The sequence below is a fragment of the Neomonachus schauinslandi genome, chromosome 5, assembly GCF_002201575.2.
Source record: "Neomonachus schauinslandi chromosome 5, ASM220157v2, whole genome shotgun sequence".
In the NCBI taxonomy this organism is placed as follows: Eukaryota; Metazoa; Chordata; class Mammalia; order Carnivora; family Phocidae; genus Neomonachus; species Neomonachus schauinslandi.
In genome coordinates, this window is record NC_058407.1 from 20,321,031 (window position 1) to 20,333,119 (window position 12,089).

The window sequence follows — 12,089 nt, forward strand, 5'->3', positions numbered from 1 at the left end:
GGCCACACTATCTCCGTTTCTGTCTGTGCTGCTATAAACTGCAGCATCCTGGGTTGTGTGCCCCTCAGCAGGCCTCCTAGTCCTCACCTCTAGGTCAGGACCCATCTCTGCCCTTTGTGCTTCTACAACCGCCAGCTGCCACCAGTTTGCACATGCACAGCCCCGCCGCTCTGGGTTTCCGTCTGGGGGACTGCCCTAAAGTCCTTTCCCCATTGCTATCAGTCTGTGAGTCTGTACCCCGTCCCCAGTGCGGAGGCTTTTGTGCTCCTGTGTTATTTCACCTTCCCGGCGCCAGTGCTTATGGCAGCTCCCTCCCCCTTCCATTTATCTTCCAATATCTGCCCGCGGAATCACGGCTCCCTGCTTCATACCTCGAAACCAACCACCTGCAATATTCTGTTTTTAGAGTTCCAGATCTATCTTCTTACATCTCAGGCTGATTTCGTGGGTGTTCAGAGTGGTCTGGTAGATACCAAGATCAATTCCAGGGACTGGCTGGAGTAGGGTCCCCTACTCCTCCTCAATCTTTTCCTCCTTAATTGTGCATTTCTAACAAGCTCCCAAGTATTGCTGATGGTGCTTATCCAAGATCCACACTTGTGGAGTAGTTAGGAGCTAGCCAGTCATGTCACTACTTAAAGAGCTTTGTACTCCATCTGGGGTTCCTATTTTACTACTTCTATCATATGGTTCAACTCTTAAAACAAATGTGTATGTTCTTTATTATTCACATTTGTGGTAATACATTCAACATGCATTCAACAAGAATATTTTTAAAAACTCAGAAAATACAAAACTTGGTATCAAATGATTTGGGAAAAAAAGACAGGTTATATATCCCAGGCCTGTAAGTGACTTTATAAAAATCAAATATAAGAGTTTTTTGTTCTTTTTTTTAAGTAGATTTTTAAAATGTTGATTAGAGACCTGTGAATATTCTTGATTGCTACTGCAGTGGATCAACTTTACTGTAGACAAACCCACAGCACCTTCACTTATAGAGTTCAAATTGCAAATATTTGAATTTCAATCTGACCTCCGTGAATATAAGGCACATAATGCAATTTACCTGATATCCACGGACAAGGGTAGTCTGTAACTCTTTTAAAATATACTGTAGGTAGTGCACACCTAGATCTTCTATTATTTTTGTTAGAGTGCTGCGTGCAATGTCTCTGATTTCCTGTGCTCTGTTCTTGAGGAGGGCACACACTTTCAACAAAATACTAGAAAATGAAAAGTTGAAAAGGACTAATCAAAATACAGAAGCAAATAAAAATACAAACATCCTTTTGTCTGTTAATTATGCAGTAACCCAAATTTCCCAGTTAAGATTCAAAATCACAGCATATTGTGACAGTACTTCTCTTCCTCACAAAAGAGATTCAAGAGTCAGGAAGAAAGAACTGATTTTTGAGTTTCACTGAACTTTTCTAATTTGTTACACAATATACCTTGGCAGATTAGCTTCCATAACTTCTTGTGGAAGGGACTGCATTAGTTTAACCATGGCAAAAGCTAAAGGAACTCGAACTACTTCCTCATCATTCACAACCTTGGATTTTATGAGCTTGTGTTCTTCTTCCCTTTTAGTCTGTAAGAAAAATTTAGGTTAAACTAAAACAAAAATAAATGGTCAGGGACCTACAAACATTGCAACCTTGCATTTGAAAGGTAAGCTCTTTTGATACATCTTATGACCATTTCCAAGTTTACTGTCTTAAAATGAAACTAAATTATGCAATTTGAGAATAACCTTCTAAAAATCATAAAACTAGTAGGAATAAGGTTTTTTCCAAAGGAGAAACCAGAAAAAAATAAAGCCAAATTTTCACTGATGTAGATTAAGACTGCTGTGAAATATATAAAAATCGTAAGAAATCTCTATCGATTGGGATTTTCAAGACTTTAGTGACACTGTTGGTATATAAGAAATAGAGTGCCTCAAATAAGAAGTTATATTTACAAATACACCAAATGATCAAGTAATATTTTACACCAGGGGCTGGCAAACTTCTGTAGAGGGTCAGATAGTAAGTGTTTTTGGCTTTATGATCTCTCTTGAAGCTACTCAACTCTGCTGTGGTAACATAAAAGCTGAATTAGACAGTATGTAAAACAATGAGTGTGACTGTGTTCCAATAAAACTTCATTTACAACAACAGGCTGCAGGCTAGATCCCGCCCATGGACCACAGTTTGCCAATCAATGTTTTACACTGAGAAGGAAAGGCTCTGACTTCATGAGAATCCACTGTTAAATATTATCCCTGTTAACCAGGAAGAAGATGAATTTTGAACAGCAGAGAAGTGGCCAAGATGTTGAAAAGGAAAACATACTCTAATTTTTTAAAACTTTTTCTTTTTTGGAAATAAGAGTCATCTAATTAACTGCTTTGGAGATAGAAAGCATATGTCTATCATATGAAAACCATAATGAAGAAACATTAGCTGCAGCAGGAGATGAACCTAAAGATGATGAGACAAATGAAGGGAGGTAAAACTGAAATGTTGAGGTAAAAGAAAATCCAAAAGCTGAAGTCAATCAATGATAGTTAGGAGCCTCAGTCTGACAGGGCCGCACAAACACCCGGGTTCACACAGACATCCTGCACCCCAAACAGAATGATTACCGTAGATGCCAGGCATTTATGTAGCCGGGGAAGGATATCCCCAGTTATGGTTCCTTGGATATTTTTAATTGTTCTCTCCAATTCTTCCTTATTCCGAGGAAGGAAAGAGATGGACTCCGTGATACACTCAGGTTCTCTAGCTGATGTCCCTTCACAATCAGCTGGATCAGGATTTCCCAATTCTTGGCTATTGTCTGACAAACTCTTACATTTGTTTTCCTTCTCTTCCTCATCCATTTGCTCTAATTCCATGGTTTCATGCTCTGGCAACTCAATCACTTCTATTGTGTCTATGTTTAGTAAACAACAAAAGTCACCTTAAATCAAATAAGGAAACAACACAGTTGTATTACGTAGTCTTTCCCACCAACATCCAATAAAAACTAGTCATCACTATGGGTAGGCAAGGTAAGTGCTGAGGAAACAGCACTAAATGAGAGGGTTATGGTTTTTTGCTGTCTTACAGTTTGGAGCCTAATGACGAATAGAGACAAGTAAACTCACAATTATGAGGGTGGGAGAGCAAGTACAGGGTACTTTGGGAATATACTAGGAGGCTAGGCCAGGAGGAGGGTCTTAACCAAAAGAAAGCTTCTAAAGTACTGTGGTTGGAGGTTTCCAAAAACAAAAATCTATACTCATGAGCATGAAATGAATCATAATGGCAGCCAACAGTTGTCATGTGGAAATGTCCCTTACTATAGGGTCCAGTTTATAAAAGAAAATCAGGCAGTACAGTACTGTGGGGAAAGTCCAGGCTTGGCTCTGCTCATAAGCCATGTGACCAGAGTAGGCTCTGGATTCTTTATCGGTAAGCTGGAGATGGCACCTACTTTGCAAGGCTATTGTGAGGATTAAATGAGATAAAATCTATAATGCACCCAAAATATGCTTCTGACACTTCACTGACTTTCAAAAATGGTAGCTATTAGTCTTTATTTTGTTTACTGGCCATGTAGTTTTGGGAAAGTTACTTTACACTTCTGAACTGTAATTTCTCGTATCAAAAATAATGGGGTAACTAACAACTAAGGTTCTTGTAAGATTCTTATGAGAACAAATAAGATAATGTCTATATAAAGGCCCAGGTCATAGAAGGTGCTCAATAAATGTTTCAAACTTCAGTCATATCTAAGAAGAAACGAGATAGTTAAGCAAATTAAGTATCTTAATTTTTAATGTTTCTGTTTATGCAAAATTGCAAAATGCAGATTCCACTGCCTGAAGATAAACTGTTGAGGGGCTGTAGTACATTAATAGTTTAAAACATACATAGTTCCTACAAATTCAAGCCAGTCTTTGCTATTAGTGTGGCTCTACAGTGATTTTACTGTGAATCAAAGAATTAGAAAATTTTGAATAGGAAGGAATGTTGGAGTAGTGCAAACTGAGGGCCAGAATATTTCAATGTCTTTAGCAAAAACAATTAGCCTATTGGCCCATTTAAGTGTTCATTCTTTTCTTTTAATAGGTTAAGGAAATTTCTAATTATTCCTTATTTGATATCAATAGATACTGAATCTAATCAAATGTTTCCCTTGTGTCTCTTTAGATGACCACATGTTTTTTGCATGCTAATATGTTAAATTCCATTAACCAAGTATACCAACTTCATGAGTTAGTGGAAGCTCCCTCTATCAATCATCTGAAATGGCAAGCATAAGGTTAATATTTAAATATTTGTAGAACTTGCCTATAAAACAGTGTGAACCTGGTATTTTCATCAAGAGAAGGTTTTTAAACTATAATCAATTCCTTTAGTGGTTAGAGATACACCCAGATTTTCTATTTCTTCTAGAGTCAGCTTTTGTATTTTATTTTTCTAAGAATTTGTATGTCTCACTCAAGTATTCAAATTTATAACAACAAAGATCATAACATTATTTTACCTTTTTCATTTAATTGTGACCTTTTAAAATTCATGTTTATTATGCCTTCTATTTTTACTGACCAATTTTGACAGAGCTTTGCCAATTTACAATCTTTTCAAATATCTAAAATTATTTTTACCTTTGATGATCCTTTCTTATTGTATCTACTTTATATTTCATCAATTGTTGCTCTACTTTTTAATTATTTCCTTATACTTTCTTTGCATTCATTGCTTAATGTTCTTTCCATACATGCAGGTGGTAAAATTGGATTTCTATATAAATAATCTACAGCTCAGATTTTTTACCCATATAATTTAGATTGGCCTTCTCTATTGTTAAATAGTTTTTACACAAATACTCAAACCATCTGCTTTAACTTCCTCCTGACTTATTCACTGGTCACTGCTCTACGAGCAGAAAAGGGTGGTAAGCTGAATTTTGCCATCTTTAATTCATCATCATCAATTATCCAAGAATGGAATGGAAATTTAGTTTAAGAAAGTTTCAAAAACTTACTTTCATCATTCTGGATTTTTCTCACTTGTTCTTCAAGAGTTTTATGGTCAAAGTGGAATGCTTCTAACACTATTACTAGCAAACTGTTAAAAAAAGAAGGTACACAGAAATGTTTGCTTGATTCACAACATCATTTGATAATTAAAAGTAAACATTTAAAGACTTACAAACATTAATATTATTTTTACTAGTTTTAATTATTTTTTTTTTTTAAGATTTTATTTATTTATTTGACAGAGAGAGACACAGCGAGAGAGAGAACACAAGCAGGGGGAGTGGGAGAGGGAGAAGCAGGCTTCCCGCGGAGCAGGGAGCCCGATGCGGGGCTCGATCCCAGGACCCTGGAATCATGACCTGAGCCGAAGGCAGACGCTTAACGACTGAGCCACCCAGGCTCCCCTAGTTATTTTTGATGTTAACAAACATTAACATAACCTCAATACAAGGTAAAAGTAAACTGAGATGAGCGAGACTATTTCAAGAAATAATCCAAAACTGACATTTTAAGAACAAAGAAGTTTGACCATACATACCTGACACCCAACTTTTGATTGATCTGTCCTGTCTGTAAAACATGAATGAAATGTTTCAAGTAATAGATATATGCTGACCAAGAGAGATGTCTGCAAATAGCTCCAATAACTTCTGTGGCAGCAATGGTTATATTTTCATGCTGTAAAACAAATCAAGAGCATCAACATAGAATTACATTTACTAACAAAATACAGAGCTAATTTCATACATTAAAAAGCTTAGACAGTAGGTGATCAGCAATTACAGAAAGGAAGGAATGACCAAGCTATACTCCATCCCCCCCCACCTAGCTTTAAGAAAAGACACTGTCAATTAAAGGAACGAAACTGTACTTTAATTAAATGGTATTAATACATTTTGGGCTTTTTTTCCACTCAGACCTCTCTGATGGGGTCAAGCCTACAGACTGTGAATGAAGTAAATTCATATATAAAAGTTGACAAACACTAAAGTTAACTTTAACACACAGTTTAGCATTCAACAGTACACTGCGTTGGAGACATCTCTTTCATGCCATTATAGAGAACAGGGATTGGATTTACCCCCATACCTTAAACTAGACAAGTAGACAAAAATATATGAAATAGCAGTTTTCAGACTTTGGACATCAAACAGTACAGTTCAGTGCTCCCTGAGACTATGGGAACAAATGAAGTGTGTCTTATAATTGCCCTAATTCACAGTGTCACAGCACAGGAGGAGAAACCCAAAAAGGGCCCAGTGGTCTCCCTGATGTAAGGAGACAGAGTTGAGGCTATGGCAGCTAGAGTCCACAGGGCAAAGCACCAGACAGGAGACAGCTATACAGAGAGGTAAGCTGCACAGGCATACAAAGAAACAGAAAAATACCTCTCACAAGAAGAAAAATCAACCAGTTGAAAGAGACCCCAAAATGACACAGATGATAGACTTATAGTAGACAAAGGCACTAAGACGAATGATAAAATTACATTCTATAAGGTCAAGAAGGGAGAGGAAAGCAAGAACATGTTAAAGAGAGAGAAGTGAGATATAAAAAAGGCCCAAACTGAATGTCTAGAAATGGAAAAGACAGTTCTGGGAGGGAAGACACACTGGATGGGACTAAAAGCAGATCAGACTCTGAAGAAGAAAAGTAGTAAACTTGAAGACACAGTAATACAAAAATGAAACAAAATGAAACCCAGAAAAAAAAAGTAATGAAAAAAAAAAAAAAGAGAGTCTCAGTGTGTTTGAAATAACTTTGAGCGGCCTAATATATACTGGGGTCTCCAAAAGCAAGAAGGGGACCCAAAAGTATCCTTGAAGAAATAATGGCCAAAAATTTACAAATTTGAAAAACACTACAACTCAATAGATCCAAGAAGCTCAACAAACCCCAAACATAAGAAACATGAAGGAAACTACACTAAGGCACACTGTAATCAAATGGCTTAAAACCAGTGATAGAGAAAATCTTCAAGGCAGTCAGAAAAAAAAAAAAAAAAGATACATTACACTCAGAGTAATAAAGATAGGAATGACTTCTTTTTGGAAATGATATAAACCAGAAGACAAAAGAGCAATTATCTTTAAAGACCAGAAAGAAAAACCTGTTAATCTAGAATTCCATACCTAGAAACATTACCTATAAAAGCAAAAATGAGAAAAGACAAATAAGAACTGAAAGAATTCATCACCAGTTGTGCTACAAAAAATCTGAAGGAGGTCTTCCTTCCTATAAGGAGTAAAATGATACAGGAATATGTCTGGATCTACCCAAAGGAATGACTAGAAAATTGTAATTAATTGGAAGTGACCAGAAATTATAAATATGTAAGCAAATATAAAAGATCTTTCCTTACTTTGGAAGATTTCTTTAAAAGAGAATTGTTTATTTTTTTTTTAAGATTTTATTTATTTATTTGAGATATAGAAAGAGAGAGAAAGCACAAGCAGGGGGAAGGGCAGAGGGAGAGGCAGGCTCCCCACTGAGCTAGGAGGGAGATATGGGACTCGATCCCAGGACCCTGGGATCATGACCTGAGCTGAAGGCAGACGCTTAACTGACTGAGGCTCCTAGGTGCCCCAATAATTGACTGTTTAAAGCAAAAATAACAACAATGTATGGTGTGGTTTAAAACTGATACAGAGGTAAAATCTACAAAAAAAAAAAAAAAGCTCCATGATAACTGGTAAGCCAACAGAGACAAAATAAAATCATTTAAAAAATCCAAGTAATCCAATACAAGGAAAGAAAAAAGAGGGACAAATGGAAAATAAATAACAACATCAACAATTTAAACCTAACATATTAATAATGATATTAAATGTAAATGGCCTAAAACCAATTAAAAGGCAGAGATTGTCAGATTTGATAAAACCGCCAAGACCCAGTTATATGCTATCTACCAGAAACCAACTGTAAATATAAAGTCACAATATGGTTAAAAATAAAACTAAAAGGATATACCATGTTAACATCAACCAAAACTAATTATAACTTATTTTTTCCATCTATACCTCTTTCCTATTTTACTGCCATCAAAGTATAAGTTGGTTGTGCTTACTGACTCTTTAAACTGGAATTTTGGGGAGTATTCTTTTATTTACTTAGGTAATTCTTCAAAAATTTTTGAAACAATAGGGGAAACCTAACTTTGCACAACACCATGTGATCAACACAGCATAAATTCAAGTCACAACTCCTGATATCACCTCAATTAGACTTAAATTTCTGGGTACTGTCTTTCATTATTCTAAACAATAATCTATCAAGGCCTTACAATGTGCCAGGCACTGTTTTTGGCACTATGTAGTATAATAGTGAAGACAGTCCTAAGTTCAAATACTGATTCTCATTCTGTATGTCTCTAAGAAAGTTAAATACCTCACTTATTCCCAGTTTACTTTCCTGTAAAATAGTGACAACAGTTCCTATAGGGTTAAGCTGTGGTGATGATGAAGTAAGATTATATAAAGTACTTAGAATAGTTCCTGTATCTGGTACAATGCTAATGAAAAGGTAGCTATTATTTAACTTCATTCTTATGAGCCATTTGGGAAAACAATGATTCTGCTGATTAATGGCATTTACCAGAATTAAGTCCTATGATACAAAAATAAAAGTATATTATGTTAGTAATGTGATCATTTATTTCTAAGAGGGGAAATATTTTGTGGTTGGCCTTTGCGGGCTAATGATAGTGAAAATAAAAATTACAGCTACCATTTATAGAGCATTTACTATGTACCAAGTACCATTCTAAGGGCATGAGAACTATTTTAAGTCTCTAATTATTGTGACAACATCAATATGGATGTTACCAACCCCACAGGCACTTTGGAAAAGTGTCATGGCATGGGTAGAGGTTTAACGGTTTTGAGATCTAATGTCCTACCTTGAGCATTTTCTCATCAAAAATTGGAGTCATGGCATAAGGCATGATGTAATTCTGAAGAGCTTTAGAAGAGAGCACAACTTTGCCTTCCATTAGTTGTTTTGCCAGTTTCTTCAAGGCTCTTGCTCTTCTGTGGATCTATGAGTTAGATAAAATAAGAATTAGTTACTGAATACACTCACCTACCACCAGCTCCATTTCAGTATCATGTTCCTTTTCCATGAAAAGATTAAAGGAGTGAAATACAGTCCATGTGTTACATGAACAAACACCTGTGCCTTGATTTGTTTCCAGAGCTATAATCCATAGCATTTGTTTAACAATGGATCCTAAAACATTTATGTACTTCTTAGGAAATGGCAGAGAAGTGTGACACTATTATTGTGGTTTATGATACCATGAAAAGACCCCAGGAAAACGATCATTTCCTGTGCTAATTTGACTGATGATCATGAAGACCAAGGAATGAGAGGCTCAAAACATTTTGGAAAATTAATATATCTTTTTAAATGAGATAGAACAGTTTGAAATCCTTATTTTATAGGCAGAAAAACAACAACAACAACAACACGGATGTGTCTTCTACCTGAATGTGCTTCATATTCTCAAAGAAGTCCATTTCGGGATCATGGCAATCAGTAAGCTGTACCAAGTCTTTAAATTCTGGTTGATCTGGAAAGGTTTGAATTAAACAGGAAAGCACTGTGGTATAATCCTGTTTAATATTCTGCAAATGCCAAGTTGAGGAAAAAAAAAATATTTTTTTAAGAATCTGCTTTCTAGATAATATAAAGAGACACACAAAAAAGCCTGTATAATTATTTTTTAATTTTTTTTTTAAAGTAAAACATTCCTACTGTAAACACAAACTGTAAGATCAGAAGTGATCACTCTCCTTTCTATTCCTACTGTCCTTTTAAGAGTTTGGTGAGTATTTATGCAATCAAGTATTTTAATTAAATGTACTAAGCCTGACTGCTTTTCAACAACAGCCTAAGTAGGGAAAAATAAAAAAACCAAAACCCACAACAGTAGCACGTAAAAGACAAAGATACAACTGCAAACCCCAATACCTCTGTCTGGCTCTTCAATCCTTTCCTCAACTTCTCCAGGAGTGAACGATGAATGATTTCCCTATATTCTTTCTCTGTGACGTTCAGGGCAGCTAGTTTTTTGATGATACTCATCAGGCACATGCTGGCATTATCACTTAAAGACATGTCTCCTAACTGGAAACAGGAGAAGAAACAAAACAAAACAAATTATTCTGTGTCATAACTATAATATGGAATATTATTTCCCAATGGAAGAGTTTACAAAATGTTACCACTCCTCTACGTGAAGATCCCTCCTAAGAAATGGCCCCCAAGTACATCATACCTAAAGAAGAACCAAATGTAGGGCTGTGAGGAATATGCAGGTATACCTCAGGGATATTGTGAGTTTGGTTCCAGACCATGACAGCAAAGTGAAAATCATAATAAAGTGAAATAAATAAATGAATTTTTTGGTCTCCCAGTGCATGTAAAAGTTATGTTTACACTATACTGTAGTCTATTAAGTGTGTAAAAGCATTATGTCTAAAAAAACAAGGTACATACCTTAATTAAAAAACACTTACCATGATCTGTGATTTCAGTGCATCATAATCACTGATCACAGATCATCGTGACAAATATAATCATAATGAAAAAGTTTGAAATACTGTGAGAATCAACACAACGTGACACAGAGATATAAAATAAGCAAATGCTGTTGGAAAAATGGCACTAATAAGACTTGTTCAAAGCAGGGTTGCCACAAACCTTTGTTAAAAAAAAAAGAAAAAAAAATAACCCAAAACCCAAAAAACACAGTATCTGCAAAGCATGATAAAATGAGGTATGCCTGTAGTAAATAACTTTGAAAAACCATGCTTATTGAGAAGTGACACTCTGATTTGGAAAATATGGTGAAATAGACTTTTTGATTAGTTTTACTTCTCAAACAGAATGAAAGGTTCACTAAAGCCAGTTTTCAATATTCAGTGTAATGTGTAACTGAAAATGACAGATTTGGATGGTATAATTCTGGTTAGCTGTGCTCCAGTTCCTGGTTTGAACAAGGTAGGTAGTGACGTGGAGAAAGAAGTATTGTCAATTCAGCCAACCAGGCAGTGATTCTTTGTGCTAGAATTTGACATAAAATATGAAGAATTAGCCCCAAATGGGGAGATTACTTTTTCATATATTACATAATCATTAATATCAGATGAATAATTATAAAATGCCACAAAGAGATTACTGATGCCATTACATGGTTAACTATAAATCAAGGGTTTCATTCTCCCCAGTTTTGGGTTTTAATTCAGTTCAGCAACATGGTACTTAATACAGTCCAAACCCTTTATATTTCTGTATCAATAAAAGTAATATAATATATATACTATATATTACATATATATAATATAGTGACAAAATATAGTGACAAAACTTCAACAAAAAAGATATAATTGAAATACTATAAAATTCACCCTTTTAAAGTGTACAATTCAATGGTTTTTAGTATATTCACAAGGTTGTGCAACCACTACCACTATCTAACTTCAGAACATTTTCATCACCCCCAAAATAAAACCCTGTATCCATCAGAAGTCCTTCCCCCAGTTCCCATTCCTCCCTCACCTGGCAGCCCTAGTTAACTACTAATTTACTTCCTGTCTCTATAAATTTTCCTATTCTAATACACAGCTTATGGATTTTTCAAAGTGCTTCCACATGTATTATTTTATTCAAAATATCTGTCTTTTAAATCACGACAATAACAATATGGTCTTCACCAAACAAAACAGTCTGCAGCTAAAAGAAATTTTACACAAAAATCTTTGTCTTGCTCAAAATACAAATTAAGAAATCAGGTCATATAGTTGTATTATCAAAACAATGAAAAACAATCCATAAATTTTTGCTATAAAAACCTACCTCCATATTATAGAAACAATTATGCATAACTGGAACTAGGTAGTTAACATCCACAGTTTGCATCTCTTTAATATAAGAGGTGATGGTCTGGAATGTTGAGAAGCGAACATCAAAGTTGATATCATCAAGATGTCTTTGATCAAAGGCGTTAAGCTACAAGAAATGAAAACATTGAAACACTGTGAAACACTGAAAACAGAGATGAAGGTATATA

The 12,089-nt window shown here is 35.2% G+C and overlaps 1 protein-coding gene across 1 annotated transcript in view; it reads right to left on the bottom strand.

The window, feature by feature from the left end:
• Positions 1–12,089, bottom strand: part of UTP20 (UTP20 small subunit processome component) — a 102,491-nt gene that overhangs the window by 30,048 nt on the left and 60,354 nt on the right. Inside the window, exons 35-43 of the mRNA XM_044915349.1 lie at positions 11,876–12,028; positions 9,989–10,144; positions 9,502–9,642; positions 8,916–9,053; positions 5,556–5,695; positions 5,023–5,105; positions 2,633–2,922; positions 1,455–1,594; positions 1,070–1,226 (exon numbers count right to left, since the gene is read on the bottom strand). Of these exons, the coding sequence (XP_044771284.1) occupies positions 1,070–1,226; positions 1,455–1,594; positions 2,633–2,922; positions 5,023–5,105; positions 5,556–5,695; positions 8,916–9,053; positions 9,502–9,642; positions 9,989–10,144; positions 11,876–12,028 (1,398 nt within the window). The remainder of the gene's footprint in view (positions 1–1,069; positions 1,227–1,454; positions 1,595–2,632; positions 2,923–5,022; positions 5,106–5,555; positions 5,696–8,915; positions 9,054–9,501; positions 9,643–9,988; positions 10,145–11,875; positions 12,029–12,089) is intronic.